General features: G+C 38.3%; 1 protein-coding gene across 3 annotated transcripts; it reads right to left on the reverse strand.

Moving 5' to 3' along the window:
- Positions 1 to 488: 488 nt before the first annotated feature.
- Slc16a4 (solute carrier family 16 member 4) lies at positions 489 to 21,971 on the reverse strand. 3 transcript variants are annotated; one of them, XM_040752077.1, is made up of 9 exons: positions 21,790 to 21,971; positions 20,650 to 20,767; positions 15,541 to 15,673; positions 14,818 to 14,961; positions 14,526 to 14,687; positions 11,864 to 12,385; positions 10,169 to 10,380; positions 9,093 to 9,186; positions 489 to 1,076 (listed from the first exon to the last, which is right to left on the reverse strand). In XM_040752077.1, the coding sequence occupies exons 2-9, from the start codon at positions 20,725 to 20,727 to the stop codon at positions 976 to 978; spliced, it is 1,446 nt and encodes a 481-aa protein (XP_040608011.1). In that variant the 5' UTR covers positions 20,728 to 20,767; positions 21,790 to 21,971; the 3' UTR covers positions 489 to 975. The 3 variants fall into 3 exon arrangements, with proteins under 3 accessions (XP_040608011.1, XP_040608010.1, XP_040608012.1); XM_040752076.1 differs by having other exon boundaries at positions 489 to 1,127; positions 21,790 to 21,970; XM_040752078.1 differs by lacking the exon at positions 14,526 to 14,687 and having other exon boundaries at positions 489 to 1,127; positions 21,790 to 21,970.
- Positions 21,972 to 22,933: the final 962 nt, after the last annotated feature.

Genomic DNA, 22,933 nt, shown 5'->3' on the forward strand with positions numbered 1-22,933 from the left:
GTTCTCACAAAGGCTTATTTGGAAAGTATCAAGGTGTGCATCTTGCAACCAGATTTAAGCTTTCTTTTCTTTTTTTTGGGGGGGGGTCTTTATTAAAGAATCAGTAGATGTTTGAAAGCAGAGAAGAATGAAGGGTAGAATAATAATAGTCAGAACATTATGAAAGATTTTAAGGGAGGCTGTGTTGCAGGAAATGGTTTCTATTTTGGACACAGTTCATACTGTGTAGCCCATACTGGACTCCAAACTTTCTTGCTTTAGTTTTCTGACTGCTGGGACTTCTGGTATATGCCACCATGACATGCTTAGAAAACTTTTATCCTCTTAACGGTCACCCAAACAGCCAAGAGTTCATTATTCACAGGCAAACGCTGAGTACAAGAACCGTTATTAATTAGCCATAAATGGCACACAATTGATTGAAACAAATTTCCTCCTAAAACCACCAACTTCCATATGGAACTTAAAGTTCTGAAGAGTAGTCTAGATCCTTAATGTAAGTTTTATTTTTGTTAGCAGTTCACTAAAAATTTAAGAGACACAATAATTGAAGACTACTTATAATCAGTAAACAGCAATAAGCTTATTTTGGAGGGTATATACCATTCTTGTCACTAAGTAAGGCTTTATTCAGGTTCTAGAACTCTAGTCTAGCTTTATCTATATTTAGATAAAGAAAAAAATGATTTACAGTTGTTACAATTTGGTGACAGACTATAGCACAAATGAAAGTTTGGATTTATTATAGTACATTCTGACTTTCACTTAATAGGTAAGGTAGCCGCTTCAACTGATTCAATTTTTAGCCTGTTTGATTAGCAATTTAAGTTGCTGTTTTCCCACCAGTTCCCGGCAGTGCTAGTAAAGCAAGAAGGAATCTTAAAAATTATGTGTCTTACATTCTCAGTTTTACAAAACTTTTTCTTCTAAGCTTTTGTTTCCAGTGGCTTGTTTAGATTTTCTTTTGTTCCGCTCTTACTTGATTGTAGTCCTTCGAAAGTCAGACTGTTTGTTTTTCCATCTTTCAGCCAGCGGTACAAAGAAAAGGGAGACTGAAGAGAGGAGATAGCAGGTTCCTGAGAAGTAGAAAGAGCCTGTGTATGTCTGTGTATAATCATAGATCCAGCCTGGAAGGAAGGAGTGATTTCTGTTAGTGAGGTGACCCTTTCTACTTGTAATTTTCAAGCAAGTCTTAGACTTTGAAGGCAGGGGCCTCCTCTTCTCAGTCTGTATTGTGAGCCAATGGAACTAATGTAGCCTCTCACCCGTCTTCCTTGAAACTGAATCATTTTCATCTGAGAAGAAACTTGCATCATTAAAAGTCATTGTGGACTCAGAAGCATGTCTTAGGGTAGAGATTGGAGAAAATTAGCACTTCATTTTATGATACTCCTACAAGAAGACTACTGTTTTCTTACAAGGAAATAATAACTCTTTTGAAAGAAAAAGGAGACTGAATCTTCTTTCCTTTACTAACATTTGAGTATTTATCATGTTCCTGAAAATATATTACATATCAAGATAGTACTGAGCCAAATAAACATGGTCCCTGTTCTAATAAAGTTTATAGTTTATTGGGGAAATAGACATTAGCCATTTAAATTATATATTTAGTAAATTCTGTGATGGGAATGCTTGGGGGGTTATGAGATCATATGAGAAGGAGCTATTTGATAAATGTGTTAAAGGAATGCTTATGAAATCTAAATAGTGGGTGTGTGGACACACATGTGCAGACAGGATGAAGGCCCTGGAGCATGGTAGGGAAGCCCTCTGCCACTGAGCTACGTTCCTAACTGAATGCTCTTTAAGAATAGAAGAAGCCTTGCAGTCTTGTAATCAATGGTACATACTAGAACTTAACTAAAACATCTTAAAAATGTTTGTTTCACTGTGTGATAACAAGTCAGTGTTTAAATGTCCTTGTAAGAGTCTGTACCATAGCCAGGCGGTGGTGGCGCATGCCTTTAATCCCAGCACTCGGGAGGCAGAGGCAGGCGGATCTCTGTGAGTTCGAGGCTGGGCTGGACTGATAGCCTCCAAAACAATACAGAGAAACCCTGTCTCGTAAAAAACAAAAACAAACAAACAAAAAAAGAGTCTATACCATAATGGTGGTGGTGGCACACACCTTTAATCCCAGCACTTAGAAGGTGGAGTCAGGCAGATCTATGTAAGTTTGGGTCAACCTGCTCTACAGAGTGAGTTCCAGGACAACCAGGACTATAGAGAAACACTGTCTCAAAAAAACAAAAAGAAAAGTCTGTACTCTGGAAGCATCTTAGTGTTATATGCCTATATGGCTCTGGCTTTGGAGATGATAAACTGATAGAAAAGTAGGAATACTCTGTACTTGAGTCTTTTGCTTTTTCTACCCTCCCCCAACTCATTTGGTATAACTGTTTATTGCCTTTTCTTCATTCTCTTATTTAGCTCTGACTTCCAGGGTTTAGGGTTTTGTTATTTGGTTCTGAGATTGAACCCAAGGCTTCATGTGCACACATGCTAAGCATGTGCTCTACTGCTGAGCTACACTCCCAGACCCTTTTATTTTGATAGTTTTACATTTCCTATTTTCAATGTATTCATGAATGGAATGTTTTATAGCCTTTTAAATTCTGCTAACTTTAAAGAGTTTATTGATTCCTTATTTGATTAGTGACAGTTAAATGTTTCTTGGGGGTAAGTTAAAGGAGTGGAGTGAGGTCATCTAGGATGAGTCTTTGTATTCTGTGGATGTGACTAACCTATAACTTTCTAAGAAATAGGTGACTGAGCTATGAAATTTTCTAGATAGGAGAGAAAATGGAGCAGCAATACCTCCTCTTATGCATTTATGTATGTGCGATGTGAATTTCTGAGTGGTTATCAAGTGTTAGCATTATAGAAAAAGACTAGGGGTTCTTGATAGCAGTGTAGCTAGTGCTGGTAGATATCAAGAGGGCACAGGTGAAAATGGGTTCAAAAGAAAATTGTTTATCAACTTTTTGTTTTACATACACACCTTTTTAAAAGAGAATCTTATGTCTGAATCATTAAGGATTAAAATATATTTAGTATTTTTATCAGAGAAGGGAATCATTTGGCATATTTCAAGTTGGATGAAATTACTTGTTTTGAATGGTCTACCTGTTTATACTTGGAAATTGAGATTACTAGTATCTTTAAATTTTTTTTTTTTTTTTTTTTTTTTTTTGGTTTTTCGAGACAGGGTTTCTCTGTGGCTTTGGAGGCTGTCCTGGAACTAGCTCTTGTAGACCAGGCTGGCCTCGAACTCACAGAGATCCGCCTGCCTCTGCCTCCCAAGTGCTGGGATTAAAGGCGTGCGCCACCAACGCCCGGCTGTATCTTTAAAATTCTAATTGAGATCCAGAGCCAGATATATAATCTTTAATTTTTAATGGTGGACAAAAGTTTATTACACCATGTAGATGGTTTAACACCAATCAAACTTGAATTTTTAACTTACCTAGAAGCCACTTAAATCTAAGCTTGTTTATTATGACTAATGAGGGTTGATCATGTTCAGGATACCTAGTATCAGAACTATTTTAACATGTATAATAAGATATCTTAGGCATGAGACCCAAGTCTAAACAGAAAATTCATTTATATTCATATATACTTTATACTTTATAGTATGAAGATGATTTTTTAAATTTACTCATTTTATGTGTACGTATTTTACCTACATGTAAGAATGTATGTGCACCATATATGTGCTTGGTGCCTTAGAGATAAAAAGAATACATTGGATCCTGTGGAACTGAGGTCTGGATGGTTGTGAACCACCATGTGGATGCTAGGAACTGAACCTTGGCCTTAACTGCTGTGCCATCTCTCCATTCTCCCTGAAGATAATTTTATATAATGCTTTTACTATTTTTGTACATGAAACAAACTTATGGTAGGAAATTTACCATTGTGACAATCATGTCACTACCCTCAAAGATTTATTATTTTGAGTTTAAAGGTGCTCAACCAACAAACTTTATATGTGGTTTTATGAGTCATGGAAAAGGGAATTTACTGTCCTAAGAAGTATTTATTAATTACCATGTGTTTCAGAATTTGATGTTGAGCTAAGAATCCTATTAAAAGTTGAAAGCCAGCCTGGTCTACAAAGCAAGTACCAGGACAGCCAGTATTGTTAACACAGAGAAACCCTTTCTCAGAAAATGAATGAATGAATGAATGAATGAATGAATGAATGAGAAAGAATCCTGTTAGGGGGCTGCTGAGATGGCTTAACAGGTAATGAAATGGTTCTTGCTGCAAAGTCTGGCCACCTGAATTCCATCCCTGGGACTCAAGATGTAAGAAGAGAACTGTCTCCCACAGGTTGTCCTCTGTCCTCTACCCATACATTGTGGCATGTCCACACACATATACTCACACAGTAAATACATGTTACAAAGAAAGAAAAAGGAATCTATTAGGCTTGCTGTTATATTTCCATTCATCATCATGTTAAAACTTGAAATATACCCAGGAAGTCCTTAATCCCAAAGTTCCTTCAACTATGAGATTGACAATTCTGAGACTGGCCTGTTTAATGACAACACCCTCTGTTGGGTAGGAGGCAAAGTGACAAACTTCCAATGTATATGGACACACTAGTTTTATTTTATTTTTGTTGAGATGTGGGTCTCACCAGGTAGTCTTGGATGACCTAGACTGGCTGTATAGACCAGTGTGGCCTCAAGCTCACAAAGATCTGTCTGCTTCTGCCTTTCAAGTACTGGAATTAAACTCATGGTTAGACCCTAATGTTTTTGCTTCTCAGGGTCACTGGTTGGGTACTGCAGTTTTATCTCCTACATTGGTTGTGTTGTAAAATATTTGTGTGCTCTATATGTGCCATGATATAAATAAATATTGGGAAATATGGTTAGCAAATTAAAATCTTGGGGTCTTTTAAGATAAGAATTCACTAAAGGCCCCAGGATAGAAATTACCATAAGATTTACTAGGAGCACTTAAGCATTGGCTCTGTGCTCTATTTATTAGAGAAATAGCATTTGGACACTCAGTCGTAGCCTTTGCAAAGGCAGAATGATAATTTCCTCCTCTTAAACCACAATAGAGCTATTTGGAATTTATATTCATAGATATTCATCTATCTTAGGAATGCTCAGAGTGAAGCTGGGTGGGGGGTTGGTTTTGAGAGATATTAACCACTTGATAATGAACAACTTACTATTTTCTTCAGTGTTAATGTGTTCTTTTTTATTTATACAGTCAGAGAGCTCTTCTCTGTTTTATCACTTGTCTTCTACTTTTCCCCAGTCTCCACAGTATAACTGACCAAAAGATTGAACTATTTTGTTTTCTTCTAATAAATTCTTAGGCCACAGAGAAATTTTCTCCATTAATAAGCCTGAATAACTGATAAAACTTTAAAGGTTAATTTGGCAAATGGTGGAACAAGGATCAGATGGACTTTTGTTCAGTGTTGTATTTGAACTGATGATAGACTGAAAATAGGGACCTGTCAGTTCATGACGTAGCTTATTTGTTAGAGGGACAGAGACCTCCTTGGATGGATGACTTTACATTTTATCCATTGTCTTTTCCTATAATACACAGAGCTAGAAAAGATAAGCAGTTTCCGTTATTTCTGACTTACAAGGTTGAAATACCTGAGAGGGAACAGGTAGGGAGGAAAAGAGGGACAGGATTTTATGTAAGTATTCAGATATTCAGCTATATACATAGATTTTCTTTAGGAACTTTTACATCTTCTGGAACACAGCCAAGTTAATATCTATTTAAGTTTAGAACTTTTTCAAGCAGAGTGTGATGTACATGCCTGTAATCTCAGCACTTGAAAGGCAGGAGAATCTTCAATTCAAAGTCACCCTGTACTACATGACAAGGTCTAGGCAGCCTGCACTATAGAGCGAGATCCTATCTCATAAAAATAAATAAATAAATAAATAAAATTTTAAGTTTTGTTAGAGGGCCTTGAAAGAATAAAGATTCTTGTGTACCAAGTTGCTAAAGTTGGTTGGTGGTTACTGTATGAAGATAGAGATACTACAGTCAGACTGGTTTAAAACATTTAGGAGAGTTTTCAAAATATTTGTGCTTGATTTAAGTAATTATATGTATGTGCTTAAGATATTTGCTTATTGGGAATGGGGAGTAGTGGGAGAAGGGAGAACTATATTCAGTTTTTTGATTTTTCAAGACAGAATTTCTCTGTAGCTTTGGAACCTGCCCTGGAACTTGCTCTGTAAATCAGGCTGGCCTTGAACTCAGAGATCTGCCTTTCTCTGCCTCCCGAGTTCTGGGATTAAAGGCATGTGCCACCACTGCCCAGTTTCAGTTTTAATATTTTGTAGATAGCTAATATGGGTCTTCTAATTTGAAATGAAATAGCCTTTTTATTTTTAGCTTATGTTGAATGCCTTGATTAGAAATTTTATGTGATATGGTTTATGTCTGAATTGTAGAGAATGTGATTATACTTCTCTGCCCAAGTTGTCATCTATAATATTTACATGTATCTTGTATGTTTTTAAGTATAGGTCTGCTAGAAATATAAGAAAGTTTCAAATATTAATTCTTATATTTCCCCACAACATTTCAAAGCTGCCATCTTGATACTAAGGTGGAATTCTGGAGACTGTCTACCAGCAAAAACTAGCAGGTTTGGACGTGTCATGACATTTAACCTATACTTGGTTTGCTAACCACCGTCAGCCAGGGAAGAGTGTGATTTGGGCTATATTCTTAAATAAAATTGGATTTGTTACTAGTTACTGGGAAAGGATAGAAAGAATCTGGCTGGAGTGAGCAAAGGTAGTGTTCTGTGGAGGAGTACATGTAGGGAGGAGGGTAGGGTTAGGCTTTTTGTGCTTTAGATTTGTATTTCTCATCGTTCATAATGATAAAGGTATATATAAATGATTTTGTTTCCCACGTTCTCTATTTATAGATTTTTTAATTGTATATTTTTTTATAGTTATGTGGTTTCCTATACTTTTTTCTTTCCTAGAATTATTAAAGTGTTGTATCGAACTAATTTTTCTTTTTCTTTTTCATTCCCATACAGGAAGGAGAAGTATATTGTTTATGTATTCACAGTTACCGTTTTAAACAAACATTTTGACTGGGGATTTACTGTTTGCCAGATTCCTACTTAAACATGCCTATACTCTTTTATAGAAATTTCAGCTTTTCATTTGGTAACAGATGCAGGTAAGTAAAAATGAGAATCTTTTACAGCTCTGAAGATTACCAGTAAACATCTAGAGTTAAAGGTGAACTGTGTATTTTCCTATACCTCTTAATAATCAAGTACTGTTTTTATTTTGTTTTTCAAGTATTAGTAATTGAACCTAGGGCTTCACACATGTTAGGCAAGTTATATACCTCTGAACTACATCTCCATTACAAAGAATTGAGTTAATCTGCAAACCAGCATTGGTAGTGTTTTTTGGTATTTGTTGCTGAAGTCAGAACTTGGAAAGAGATCTAATGATCTTTATGAAGTCCTGTTTATCATTTCATAGACGAATGACTTAGAGAAATAAGGTTGCCCTGAAATCTCTCCCTTTAAAATCAAATGAGATGTCCTTAGTGTCTGATCATAATCTTACTTGGGATACTATGAGCAACTCCGAGATAAAACATCTACATGAGGTTTTAGCAGTAGCCTCGTTACTGCCCTTGACTTGTTAGAACATTTATGACTGCCCAGTTCTTAGGATTAGTGCATACAAGTACTATCAGGAATTCTGTCATTCTTACATATAATTCTAAGTATTCTACACTTTGGGTAAGAGAGCTAGAAACATTTTTTCTGACTGATCAAAAACAAATACATTTTATAATATGTCAGGTTTGTGTATGAAATAAAAGTTTCACAATAAAGCGATTCTATTTTCTAATTTTCTCTGTTGTAGTCTGTTCTTTTTCATTAAAAGAAGAAGAAGAAGAAGCCAAGAATGGTGGCACATGCCTGTAGTTCCTGCACTTGAGAGATGGGGGCAGGAGGGAGGATCAAGAATGCAAAGCCTACATCCTCTAGGTAGAGTTTAAGGTCAGCCTGGGCTACATGGGACCCTGCCTCAAAAATAAGTAAATATAAAAAATAAACTTAACATCACTATAAGAAGTTTTTGTTTTTTAATAATAGGGCAGACTCACTGTTTCAGTTGTGATTTGGAGGTAGGAAAAGTGAGGGTTGACTCAGGTGGCAGATTATATGTCTAGAATGGATTCCCTGAGTTGATTTCATTCCCCACTACTGCATAACCCAAGTAATTGAACTTGTAATCACAGGTGGGAATAGGAGAGTCAGAAAATTCTTAAGGTTCTTTGGGTACATAGGGAGTTTGAAGCCTGCTTGGACAAATGAGACCTTGTTTTAAAAACAAACCATTTAAAAATAACAAAGTGAATTTTAAAATAAGTTCCTTTTTGTGGACAATAAGATCAAACATATTGAACCTTTGGTCTGTGGGAATCTTAATATATAATCCTGTGATGTGGGAAGTCCTGTGATTATGTCAATAAAGCACTGTTGGGCCAGTAGGAATCTAGATAGGTGGGACTAGGAGTCCAGGAGGACTCTGGGAAGGAGAAACACGGAGAGTCAAGATGTAACGCCATGGGGTAGGAAGCCCGGAACTATTCTCCGGTAAGAGAAATACTTAGATTAACAATTATGGGGTAATTACTTAAGTCAGAGCTAGCCAGTAAGAAACCAGCAAGGCCAACAGCTTCATAATTAATATAGCCTCCTGTGTGTTTATTTGGGACTGATGCGGCTCTAGAACCAGGCTGGCGGGAAGGCTTATCTCAAGAAAAAGGTTTCCCTTTACAATCCTGTTCCCTAGGAATAATTTTTTCTGTGTAAGTAGTCAATTTTTTAAATTAAATCTAGTAGAAAATATATCATTTAGGCTGAGCCAGTAAAGTAGCACATCTACAGAATTAACTCAGATTTTCTTGTTTTGGTAATCAGGGTAGAGAAAACATTAGATACTCAAATATAGCATTTAAACCTGATACTATTGCCATAGATACTAGATTCCTATTTTCCTTGTTGAAATTTGCTCAAAGTGTGGCTCAGTTGTTACCTGCTATCGGTGGTCCGGAAAGGACAGCCATTCCAGCAAAGAAACTGGCATATCCCAAAAACTTGTGTACTCTAGAATTCTTACATAGATCAACCTGTAATTAGAAGTCAGTGTTAAGGATGAACTCCTCCAGTATCTCATATTTACAAAAGGGTGACAAATTAACCCCCTCCTTTTTTTTTTAAATCTTAATCTGAATGGTTTGACTCCTGGGATGATTTGTATGGCTTTTTGCCTCCAGTGTTAGGAAAGGGAATAGAAGTCAACTAGGGAACAGTGGCTTAGCTAGACAAGGTAGTGTTTTCAGTTTATTAGTGGGGGGCATTGGTGTTTGATTTTGGTTGGTTAACCTTTTATGTGGTTCAGGAGTGTGTTTACCTCCCAAACCCTAATGATTTTCCATCTCCTTTAGGAAATAGTATTTTGTAATCTGCACTTAAAGTACTATTCAGTCCACCTGTGGTTGACTACCAGCCATGGATTTATAAAAAATTTCATAGCCGGGCGGTGGTGGCCCACGCCTTTAATCCCAGCACTTGGGAGGCAGAGGCAGGCAGATCTCTGTGAGTTCGAGGCCAGCCTGGTCTACAGAGTGAATTCCAGGACAGCCTCCAAAGCCACAGAGAAACCCTGTCTCTAAAAAAAAAAAAAAAAAAAAAAAAAACCAAAAAAAATTTTCATACCACAAGGAACTTATTTCAGCCTGGAATTTTGCCTGAGTCTCATACGCTGTTCTATAAAACTTAAAAACAGTTCCATCTGAATTCAGGATTTAAGTCAGTTTGCAATACAAATGGAGAACTTGTCCAAACAATATCCTTTAAATACACAGAAGCCATATTTGGTAGAAGACCTCTATGTGCTTATGTTCTAGCAAGAGCCAGCAACCCCTGGAGCCTGAAGGATAGGAGTGAACAGAAGATAGTTGGAATGTTGCTGATCTGTCACTGTTCTTCCTTTTCCCATATTTTTTATGTAATTTTTTAAACATAAAAATAAGTAATTTGAGTTCTCTTTGGAGAAAGCTATTGATACTTGAATTGGGTGCTTTAGCATTAATGGATGAGTCTACTCACCAATACTGGGAGTATTAGTGCCAGGTAGCCACCAGCAAAAATGGCAAAAAAGATGGTATAGGCCATAAGGAGTGGAAATGTGGTGGCTAAAGGAGCAAGTAGGTTAGTTATACCACACAGAATGAGGTAAAACTTGTGGTATTGGTACTTCTTGATCCAGTTTTGATCAGCAATCCATCCAGATATGAGCTGACTGGCTGTCTCAGTGATACCTGGAACAATAAATACAAAGTCAGGCAATTTATTTGTTTCCTAACCCCTTTTATAAAAATGTCAGTGTATGAGCACATCTTTTCCCAAGTAGTAGGACTTCATCTTGAGGCCAGAATACATGAACAAAAAATGATTTCATACCAAAATAGGATATATAAGTTACTTTTCTAAACACATCTAATAAAATAGCAAAATGCTGCCTCCAGTAGAACATGAAACTATCAAGTTGCCATATGTGTTTTCTAATTGTGTGTGAAAGACCTTTTGAAAAGGCTGAAGAGGTCTTACAGTCTCTTCAAAGGTCCTGCAAGGGAGGATATGAAACTTAGGTGTCCTGAGGAGTAACTATAAAGCATGAGAAAAATTAATTGAAATCTTAAAAACATAGATGCTGGGACTTACAGTCATTTGTGAAGCTTTGGAATTTAAGAATTTAAGACCTCCAAAGCTTATAGTTAGTTTGAAAATAGGTAAAAAGTCTGAAAATGTCACTTGGAACGTAGGTATGGTGTAATGACTAAAATTTAAACCACAGTTCTTTCGCTCAGCATTCTTACTGTTTATCCTGTTACAGGACATAGCAGCTAATACCAAAAGAAGTTTTCATCAAGAATAGCAAGAAGCTGGGCGAGGTGGCTCATGCCTTGCAAAGCTGAAGGGCTTGGTAGCTAAGAAATCTGTAGAAGAAAAGTTAGGTTGAACTGCTGAGAATTGCTGGGTTAGAGCAAAACAGATTCAATCTTATCCCTTTTCATTTGTTTCAGGCTTCTTGTTTTGTCAGGCGAAAGAGTCTACAGTTTAAGCATTTTGATCTTAGAACTTTTGGTAATTACATAAAAATAATTTTTAAAAACTTACATTCTAATTTATTTTAAATATGAACCTGTGGATCAGTAATGAATTCAAGGGTCATATTTATCTCACAATTATTTCAAGAAGAAATATACTTAGCATCAAATACTAGTAGAACATGCTGTGGGCCTGATACCATACCAAATTACACATTATGTTCATAATATAGCTGTGCTGGAAAGCAGTGTGTTATTCTATCCTATAGATAGGAAAGGAAATCTTGCCATAGAGAATACTTTGCCCAAGGAAATTCAGAGCAAGTGCCTGACCTGGGAAGTTAACAAGCTTCAAAATCGATCTTTCCCGTTACTGCGCTATGTTTTTTAGCTAAGATTTCCTTCTTCCCAGAGTAGTTTTTTAACACTTAGCATCAGCTTTCTAAAATTAAGTTTCTACCCAGGGAGTAGTTAATATCTACTGTGTTAGACACCTGAAAATGAATAAGGTTCATTAGGTCCACTCAGGTCTGCATGAGGAAATGGAAGATGTGCTTAGCCTCAGGAAATTTGCTTTCCCAATCTTTCCCCAGCCCACTCATAACTGCTCCTGCTTTTCCCATTCTTTCTTTCCTTGCTTCAGTTTTAAAATAAAATTTAATCTAGGTAGGAGACTTGAAATAGATTTTCTTACCAGCTACAGACACAAGGTAGGAGGCATCCATTATATCAATTCCAAGTGTTTTGGCTCTGGCTACTAGGTGAAAAGTAGGAATGAAATATGCTAATTGACTGAGTAGAAAAGACCAGGTAAATATATAGAAGAAAGGATTCCTAAAGAGAGAAATATCTAAAAGATTTTGTTTACAGTTCCATGAACCCATTTTTTTCTGGTAACTTTTGTCATTGCTCATAAGTGTAAGTCTTTTCCTGTGAGACCAATTGCTGAACTCTTCTCTTTGATTTTCTAAGGCAGTTAAATTTTTAGTAGGTTGTCCAGATTTCTTCATAGAAGTGCCTTGGATGGAAGACTCTTGCATCTCATTGCAGTATGATGTTTCTGTCCTGTCTGGTGATACCTCTGGTCCAGTTGTAGACAAACTGCTATCTTTGTTTTTAATATCAGAATTGTTCTCTGTTTGGATGTGGATGGGTCTTAAGAGCATGCTGGAAGGCACCAAATTCAATGCAATAGCTCCAAATAATATAAGAGCACCTAAGTAGAAGAGAGAAATTGAGAAGATAAGACTAATTCTTCAGGTCATGGTACTTCGTATTTATAGGCTCAGAAGAGGCCAACCTACTTAGTCCAATAATTCTTGAAAATACTACCTTGCCTTCCATGTTTACTAAAAGTGTATTTTATTTATGTCTCTCTGTATGTGAACATGTGTATGCATATGTGTGACCCACTGGAGCCAGAAGAGAATCAGATCTCCAGCAGCTGAAATTCCAGGCAGTTTGAGATACCTGTTGTTGGTGCTGGGAATGGAATTCTAGTCATATGTAAGAATAGCAAAATGCCTTTAACTGCTGAGTCGTCTCCTTCCCTGTCTCCCAAATTTAACTGAAAACATTTAAATCTATTGACAATGTACATGCTGCAAAAATGGAATACTTTGGAGATAGAAAACCAGGAAGTAGGCCGGGCGCTGGTGCATGCCTTTAGTTCCAGAGGCAGGTGGATCTCTGAGTTCAAGGCCAGCCTGGTCTACAAGAGCTAGTTCCAGGTCAGGCTCCAAAGCTATAAAGAGAAGCTCTGCCTCAAAACACTAGGGAAAAAAAAAAAAAAAAAAAAGGAAAAAGCTAGGAAGTTGGAGCAAGAAGTTATATAAAAAGGTTATGGTTATTTTTTTCTAAAGGGGGACGCAACATTACAATACTTTTTTTATTTTTAAATTTAAGTTTCAATTAGAAACAAGGTTGCTTCACATGTCAATCTCAAGTCCCTCTTCCTTTCTCTCCCTTCTTCCCACACCCTCCTACCAATACCCCCTCATTTCCCCAGGGAGGGTGAGGCCCTCTATGGGGGTGTCCATAGTCTGTCATTTAATCCAGGGCAGGGCCTAGACCCCCCCCCCTAGAGTTCAGGGTGAGAGTGCATCTCATTGTGTCATGGGCACCCGAAGTCCATTTGTCCAGGGACAATACATTTTAATGGGTATTTAAAATATGTTGCAGTGACTGGATTTTGGTCTAGGAAATACAGAATTAGTTAACATTAATCATGGGGGAAAACACATAGCTTTTCAGCCTATGATTTTTAAAAAAATCCCTTGAAAGAAGACATGCCTTTGATACTGAGTACTGGGTTTCAATGTGTCCTGAATAAAGTTATGACTTATGTTTCTGGAGAGAACAAACTATGTAGGCTTAAAGGTTTGTCAGCTGGAGGTTCCCATTCACAATAAGACTACTGAGCAGGAACAAGTCAATAAAACTACTGTAAGGATAGAAATAGACGTAAACATTTGAACTAAAATACTTAAGAAAACTATGAAATGGTTTTGTGAAAATTCCTAGTTTACAGTATAAGATTGTCCAACAGGAACATAACCTTTTTATAAGTTTTTCATTCAATCTATTTTAGTTAGAATTTTTAATGAAGGATTGGAGGAAAAGGAGAAAAGCGTTGTTTTTCTACAGGTATTACTACAGTGTCTGAGTTGGATCTCATGCATTGAATTCCAAAGAGAGTTCTAAGGTCATAGAAGATCTCTTTAATTTTCTCTAAGGAGCCGGGTGTTGGTGGCGCATGCCTTTAATCCCAGCACTCGGGAGGCAGAGGCAGGCGGATCTCTGTGAGTTCGAGACCAGCCTGGACTACCAAGCGAGTTCCAGCACAGCCTCCAAAGCCACAGAGAAACCCTGTCTCGAAAAACCAAAAAAAAAAATTTTTTTTCTCTAAGGAAGTATCATTCTAGCAAGGAGGTGGTGGTGTACACCTTTATTCCTAGCACTTGGGAGGCAGAGGCAAGTGGATCTCTTGAGTTCAAGGCCAGCCTGGTCTATGGAGTTTCAGGACAGCCAGGGCTACACAGAGAAACCCTGTCTTGACAACCCCCCCCCAATATCATCTTTATTTCCCCTCCCATCTTCAGTGCTAGAGCTTAAACCCAGAGCCTGTGCATACCTTCTGTAACTGTTTGCACTTATGTGGTGTGGCGCCTTATGCCTATAATCCAAACATTGTTAAAAGTGTGAGGCCAGCCTGATCTACATAGCAAGATCTGGACTCGCCAGGGTCCCACAGTGACCTTGGAGCTAGGAAGAGGAATTAGTCTTGAAGCTTCACGTCTCCAAAGGGAGGCCAAAACCTTTTGGTGTTGATAGTTTAGAAACTTAGACTGACTCACCTGTCCAATCATAAAGATCTATCAGGAATTGTGTAAAGGGTGCCAACAGAAATGTCAGTCCCATTCCAGAACGGGCAATTGCTGTAGAAAGACCCAATCGTTTTTTAAAATATTTGGTAATTACCACAGCAGCTACTTGGTACAAAAAAGCAGACCCCAATCCTAAAAGGAAAACAAGTTGGAAATTACTTCTTAGGTAATTAGTTATCAGACCAGATAATCTGTTTAGAAGCCTTGGGCAACAGAAAGGTTTCCTGTTTCATCTTTTATAGTTCATTTATAGTAGACTCACCGGGTAACAGTCCCATAGTCACACAAAGAAAGGGAATCCCTGTGGCCCAACTGCTGACTAGATAGCCACCAGAAACAAGGAGGGTCCCGAGAATGGAGGTAGTTTTTTCTCCAAGTATGTCACAAATAATAGCAGCCAGGGGACCTTAAGAGAAGAAAGAGAAACTGCTAGGTTAATATGCTCTGGCATCCCTTAATCCTTATGTGTGGATGATTAGAGGAAAAGAAGATGACTAAGATATTGTATATTCAAGAAAATAAAATTTTGTTAGTACTAATGGCCTTTGTTTTGTGCAAAGTCGAATCACTAATTGCTATCTTACCATATACCTAAGCACTAACTAGACCTAGAGGAAAAATTGGTTTAATGTTTGTTTTGAATATGATCATATAATTAAAACTAAATAGTTTCACTTTTAGATTGAGGTCTGGGCTTGCTGGACAGAAAGACTTACCAAGCTAGAAACAAAGGGTGAAAAATTCCAATCATGAATTAAATAGTTGGAGTCTTAATTCCTTTTTAACCTTAATTTTCCCAACTTAATTACCAAGTTAAGTAGTGCATAAACACTGTGATGGCTCTTTCAATATTACATTTTGATATTAATTTATATTCATAAGTGAGCTTGAATGTATCAATACTTCAAGCCTTAAAGGAATGACTGTTGTCAAGGACCTTTGTGGTCCGTTTCCATAGAAAGCAAGCTTATTGCTAGTTTTATACCTGCAGAAAAACGGAGTGATGACATGATGGATCCAATCCAACCAATTTGCTCTGAAGTGCCTTCAAACTCTTCTTGAAAGACCACAAAGAAAATTGCAAATGTCTTGGTCATCCCCATCACAAACACATTTACCTAAACCAAAGCATACCAGAGTCCTCATTAGGTGGAAAGTAAGCTAGTGCTGTTACCAGAGGGTCTATTGCTCAGTGTTTCAGTACTTGCCCATTTTTCTTAATGGTACTTTCTGGTTATGTAATAGGGAGTGGGAGCAGCCTCCAAAACAATACAGAGAAACCCTGTCTGGAAAAACAAAAAAAAACAAAAAATAGGGAGTGGGAGAAGCAGTTCATTCCTCTTTAAAGTGGTAAGACATAGTCATGAAACTGTCTTTGAAAAGTATTGTCACTATTGTTTGATAGGTGAGTAGTTGAAGTTTAGAGAGAAAAAATTGCCAGTGATGGTACAGACGCTGATGTTTATATCCTGGACTGACTGACTCGATACTCATCACTACTTTGTTTTCCTGTTGCATATCATTCCAGGAGCCTTTGGGGGTAGGTGTGCTATTTTTGTTAAGGTGCCACCATTCCTGAACTCCTAAAGAATCACGGCCAACACTCACCCATCCTCTAATCAGTCTTATTTCAGAATAGTATTTTTTAAAGATTTATTTATTATGCATACAGTATTCTGGTATGCATGCCAGAAGAAGGCATGCATTATAGATTGTTGTGAGCCACCATATGGTTGCTGGGAATTGAACTCAGGGCCTCTGGAAGACTAGCCAGTGCTCTTAACCTCTGAGCCATCTCTCCAGTCCCACATAGTAGTATTTCTTTTATGGAGGCAAGAGACCAAGAATTGGCAATGCATAAGAGACTTCCAAGGTTCAGGAAAGAATCCTAAGCAGGCCGGGCGGTGGTGGTACACGCCTTTAATCCCAGCACTTGGGAGGCAGAGGCAGGTGGATCTCTGTGAGTTCGAGGCCAGGCTGGACAGACAGCCTCGAAAACAATACAGAGAAACCCTGTCTCGTAAAAACCAAAAAAAAAAAAAAAAAAAAAAGAAAGAATCCTAAGCAGTTTTCTCATTCCCGTTCGAAATTTCAAAACAAAACAAAACTTGGGGCTGGAAAGATGGCTTAGCAGTTAAGAGCACGTGTTGTACTTACAGAGGACCCAGGTTCAGTCTCCAGCACCCATAATCTGGCGATCTATTATAATTTTCCTCCAAAAAAAATCAAACTAGCAAATTGTGTAAATATCAATGCACTAGACCTGTTTCAGTTCAAAATAGAGTACTTAGGTGCAAGGATCACTAATGCATCATTCTGTAAGCTTTTTTTTGCTGTGTGTGTGAGTTATGTGGTGATGTCCACAGAATACTTAACCGGTTTTTTTGTTTGGTTGGTTTAGACAGTCTCTATGTAGTTCCAGGTTGACCTTGAACTCATAAAGATCCTCCTGTCTCTGCCTCCCAAGTACTGGAATTAAATACATGTGCCACCACTCCTGGCTTACTTAGTCATCTGAATTTGGCTGGCTATTGGTTTCCAGTAGGAACTTTTCTTCTTTGTTCAGATTGTTTCTTATTCTTTCTCACTCTAGTGTCTGGGTATGACAGCCATGAAATGAATGTGACCTGCCTCATAACAGGCTGTGTTGTGTATTCACTGAATATAACGAAAGGCAGAGCTCTTGCATTTATCAAGCCAGCTCTCTTTAGCTTTTAACTTCCTAATTCATTTATATTTGGATTCATAAAAGATACAAAAGGCCTCTCCTAATGTCTGGTTGTTTTCCTTCATTAACCAAGCATACTCTTAAGTCTTGATTCCATGACTTGGATCATGCTTGGTAGATTTCATTCCTGCTTCAGTGTCTTCATTAGACATTGAAATTGTCTCAACTCCAAATCAAAAGAACCTAGGAATGGTCCACCCCTAACTTCCAACTTAAAAGTAGTTTTTTGTTGTTTTGTTTGGTTTGGGTTTTTCAAGACATTTTCTTCTCTGTGTAGCCCTGGCTGTCCTTGAACTCTCTCTGTAGACCTGACTGGCCTCAAACTGAGAGATCCACTTGCTTCTGCCTCTTGAGTGCTGGGATTAAAGGGTGAGGACAACCACCTGACAAAAGCAGTTAGTCGTACTGGACCCATAATAAATACTAAGTGGGCCTTGCCAGCGAGCAAGCAAGCTAGCGTGCATGTTAGATTAGCCGTGACTCATTTTGAAATCAGTGCCAGTTGTTAGGATCACTTCTATTTAATAAAAGCTTATTTCTATCCCAGGCTCTTGTCCTGACCTTCAGAGAGTAGTTTCTTCAAAGTCTGTTGTGTCTAATTCTCTTATAGCAATATTCCACTGAAAACTGAAATTCACTAGCTTAGTGCCCATCATCTAAGGATTCTGACCAAGGTTATCAGCTACTTGCTTGTTGCTAAGTCAGGAGATTGTTGCCGTTTCTATTATGTGACCTCAGCAATGTCCACACATCAGTTTTTCCTTGATAATTTCTAGACATCTGCCTACTTCTCTGCTTCCCCCCTCTGAATGATTCCATTCATCCCCACATTGATTCCCCCCAAGATTTGTCCTATTCCTCTTTATCCACTTTGCCTTAAAGTTGAGACAGTGTACATTGGAGACAGGTTGCTCAACCTCAAGAATGCTTTATAAAGCACATTCTTGGTTATGGTTATAAGTACTTTGGAATCTGTCCAAGATTAAGCCACGTCAACCCTTCAGAGTGTTCCTAGCTATGCCTTCTAATTCTAGTGAATAGCATTCATCAGCCACCAAAGTGCTTCTGATAACACTCCTGAACTCTTCATATTCCCTGGGGTCTAGGTTCCTCTCCACATCTTAGTCTGTCCTCTCAATGTGCTCAGATTCGTATTTTCATTTATTCCTGGTATCTTCCTTAAATTTAGGGCCTTACTTATTTTCTTGCCTGTATTGAAGCTTGTCCAATGAATACCCTGTACAGTGTTCACTAGTCCATTGTTGGCCCAGAGCCACAGATGTAATTCTAAAATACTTTCCTGATTAAAGCCTCATTAAAACTTCATAACCTCAGAATAACCAGTATTCTTGGTCAATCTTATTTTTCTGAGATTATTTCGCTGTTGCCCAGGCTGGCTTTGGATTCATGATCCTCCTGCCACTGCCTCCCAAGTGCTGAGATTACAGGCGTGCACCACCACACTTGTTTTCTCTAGCTTCTTCCACCTCTGACTCGTCTATCCTTGTTTCCTTATAAATATGTCTATTAATTTATTCATCCTCCACAAAGCAGGTGTTTAGTGAGTTGCTACTGTGTTTCAGGCTGTATGTATGGTAAGACATACTAAACACAAAGTTATATATAAAGTATGGTAAATTACAACATAACCTCTGCCTTTGTGGGGAGATTACAAAGGACACTGAGAATTTTTTTCATGTTTTCAGGAGTTTAAATCATTGAAAAGCACTCTCGTCATTCACACAGAAATAATTGCATTGTCCTGTAAGAGTATATAGTATTGCTATGAGCAGTGGGTCAACCTGAGTTCATTGTTAACAGTTTGCTATATTTTTTGTGCCTCAATAAGCATCACATTACCCAAACAAGACACTATTAACCTGATTATGAGGTACATCTCCTTAGCAGTAACTAATCAAATAACTTGCCATCCATTGAGAAAAATGTAGAAAAGAGTGGGAGAACCAGACTATCCAACAATACCAACCCCATATACTGTGATTTGAGAAGAGGCCCAACCAGGCAGGGCTCTCAGGCTTAAGGCATCTTTAGTGTCTCTGTTAGTAATGTTTCTATGGAAGGAGAGAAGGAATTCTATTCTTTGGTAATGAAGCTTCATTAAGTTTTATAATATACAAAACTTAGCTGCCTTCTCCTTTTCTGTCATTAGGGAGGACTAATGCATTATGCTTTCCCACCTCCAATTTTCATACAGATATCTGTTACTCACCAATTTCATGCAGATATTGTACTTGTGTGGGCTGCTTATTGTAAATCTAAGCAGGGGAGGAGTGTCAAGGAAGAGGTGTTTTTGTAAGTGTGTATCGAAGTTAATAGAACAATCTAAGGATGCTTAAGAATCATAGGGCTGGTTGAGGCACAGCTATGATGGGATCCAGTAGTGTTTAGAGTGGGCATGCTGATAATGCACATCACCACTTTTTCACGTAGCAACCTCAACAGTTAAGTCTTAGCTTAACAATACATGTCAGATATGCAATGTTTAATTCTAGTGTAAGTTATGGGGGGAGTGTGGGCAGAGCTGAAATATTCCCAACCCCTATCAGTTAGTTTCCTATTGGTATAAAATGTTTGGGGAGAAGGGTTTATTTCAGTGTCATGAAGTCAGGGCAGGAACTGAAGCAGAAGCTATGGAGGAATACTGCTTACTATCTGGTTTTCCTGGCTTGCTCAATTTGCATTCCTAAACAACACAGGACCACCTGCCCAGGGGTGGCAGTCAATAGGGCTCTCCTGTATCAATCATTAATCAAGAAAATTCCCCCACAGACTTGCCAACAGACTAGCCTGATGGAAGCAATTCCTTAGTTGCAGTTTATTCTTTCCAGACACATGTAAGTTTGTGTCAAGTAGACAAAAACCAGCACGGGGACTCCTGTCAGAAATACTGTGCTGAGTGGGTGCTTAATTTTGAGATAAGGTCTTGCCAGGTATGACTGGCTGGCCTTGAACTCTCAGCAATCATCTTGCCTTGGTCTACTTGAGTGCTGGAATTACAGGCATAGTTTCACACCTGGCAGGGCTGAGTGCTTCCTAGAAATGCCCTAGTGAAGAATGCAATGTCCTGAAATCCCAACTGCCATGCTGACAAGGTGGAACTGCCAATCAAGCCTGGAGTGTTAAGAGGGTACAGGCAGAGCAGAGGGCTGGGTACAATGTTTCTACTTTCTCTCAAGGGCGCATCTAGGCTCCTGAGTTTCCCAGAGTTGGCCTCTGATCTTAGCCGTTTTGGGAAGTCCCTGGTTGGCTGTTTAATCAAATCCAATTATTCTGAAGTGATTTTGTTAGGCTGCTTCAAGCATTTCTCCAGACAGTTTAGCAGTTGGAAAGGGGAGAGAAACTTACCAGGAAAAAATGTAACACAATCATCCATCCCCATCCTCCATCCAGGGTTTTAGCATAAGGAAGGGTCTTTTCTTCCATCTTTATCGTGATGCTCCCTTCGTGTTATGTCAGAAGATCACTGTGACAGATCAAAACATAGTCTTCAGTAGCCAAGGAAATCATCTAAACTTGTGTGGGGTTTTGTTGGTTTGTTTGGTTGCTTGGTTGTTTTTAAGACCTGGACATTCTATGTAGCTTTGGCTAACCTAGAATTCATGGCAATCCTGCCTTTCTCCTGAAAGCTGAGATTATAGATGTGTATGGCTAAAGTTTTAAATTTTAATTTTCTCCGTGGTATAAAAGCAGTTGTTCTGTGATTTTACCTTTTTGTTCCCATTTAGTTACATATGAAATCTGCCTGATAAGGGCTCAACCTCACTCCCCTGGCAGGAATGGCCACTCGATTTGTGCTTAGAAAGTCTACCAGCTAGCAGCCAATTCTAGAGGAAGCCATATATTACCCTTCCAGTTCTGGGAACAGTCATTGACTTAAAGAAAAATAAATGGGAGGGGGCCTTTGGGTTTTCACAGACCCTTTATATGGCACTTAGGTAATTTAGGTATTTTTAAAAAGTAGATACCCCAACAAAGTACATTATCTCTTTCTTAACTGGATACTAGATCAGGAAAAGAAATTGGGAAGCCCACTTGGGAAATATGAGTGAACTGAAATAGAGTATACTGTATAGAGGTTAAATATTTTGGGTGTGATCATGGACTTACACGATTCTGCAGGAGACTAGTCTCCACCTTAGGAAAGTGATGCTAGGTATTCAAGATTAGAATGTCATAGTTACTTCAAACAGAGTTGAGTAAATAAATACCCATATATTGAGAAAGAGTGAGAAGAAAATGTATATGCTCTGAGGAATGGGTGTTATCCTCATTTCCATTTGTTAAAGCAGGCTGGGGTGTGTGTGTGTGTGTGTGTGTGTGTGTGTGTGTAACATGTTAGATGATAAGGCTTAACAGAAAGATACCAGGGTTGTATGCGTGTGCGTGTGTGACACATGTTAGATGATTAGGCTGAACAGAGAGATTCTAGTTATTCCAAGCCCCCTGAGAAGTTCAACCCAACGCCCAATTCCGTTTTTACCTTACCTTTAAGGATGTGTTCAGCAAATGAATCCTAAGGAAATTTTGAAGGAAAAAAATAGTTGCTTTTAATAAAATGTTAAGTTTTCTCTAAGGCATTTCATTCCACTGCTTGGTGAAAACAAGCAGGCATTGTGTTCTAGCAGGGTAGAGTGGTTTTGGCACTCCTGCCAGTGGACTTTACTTCCTGAGGGAGGAGGAAAGGTTGTAACTTGAGATCATCTCAGGCCAGCCTTCCAGCCAGCCCACAAATTAGACTTTTCTCCACCTCCAGTCAAAAGCGGTTGGAGTAAACCAGGGAGAAAATCCTCCTAGTAACATCTCAAGCCTGGGGGAGGGGTGGGAGGAGGAAAGGGACTCCAGATTTTTGAAACACTTGTCCAAAGTTCCTCAGGGAGTCTCGAGACTGGTTTATAAGAGAAACAAAATTCTTCAGAAGTGGGAGGGTGTTTTACTGGGCCACAAATGGCAATGTTGGAGTTGGAGATGTTGTTCTCTGGTAGAGTGCATTCTTAGCTTGGGTACCTGGGTTTCATCCCTAGCAGCAAGCACAAAACTCTTCAGTAAACTCAGCCTGCTGTGTGCTCTTTTGTGCTCACTGACTAAACAGTATGGTTACTAATTTGGGGTTTCAGGTCCCATTTTAATTGCTTTTTTGAACCTAATTACTTTAACTTCAAACATTTCCCCTGAAAAAAAAAAGTGTATTTGTAGTAGTTTTAATAAAACATTTTTTTCTTACTGCATTTTGGAAATGATTAAGGCTGAGTCCTAGAAAATTACCTAATTCAACATCCCTGTCCAATTTCCTTCCTTTGTTCCACCTTCCACATTAAAAAACAAAAAAGTCAACAAGAAATTGCCTTTGATCTCACTACACCAACATTCCAGATTTTAAGCCAGGGTGTATTGTAAGTCAAGGTATGAGTTTGTTTGATCTGGAAATGTCTACTTTTTTTTTTTTTTTTTAACAAGGACCTTCTCATCCTCTTAAAACCCAGCTCCAACACTTTGATTAAAATGCTTGCAATAAGACGGCTTAGTTTGGGAGGATGGTAACTTCCATGGTAAATGCAACCATGGAAAGATGATGCGATTATGTGGTGGTGGTGGTAAAGATTAAATAAACATTCAGAAAGCAAAACCCAGA

Source organism: Mesocricetus auratus, unplaced genomic scaffold (assembly GCF_017639785.1).
Source record: "Mesocricetus auratus isolate SY011 unplaced genomic scaffold, BCM_Maur_2.0 Super-Scaffold_100009, whole genome shotgun sequence".
NCBI classification, from domain to species: domain Eukaryota; kingdom Metazoa; phylum Chordata; class Mammalia; order Rodentia; family Cricetidae; genus Mesocricetus; species Mesocricetus auratus.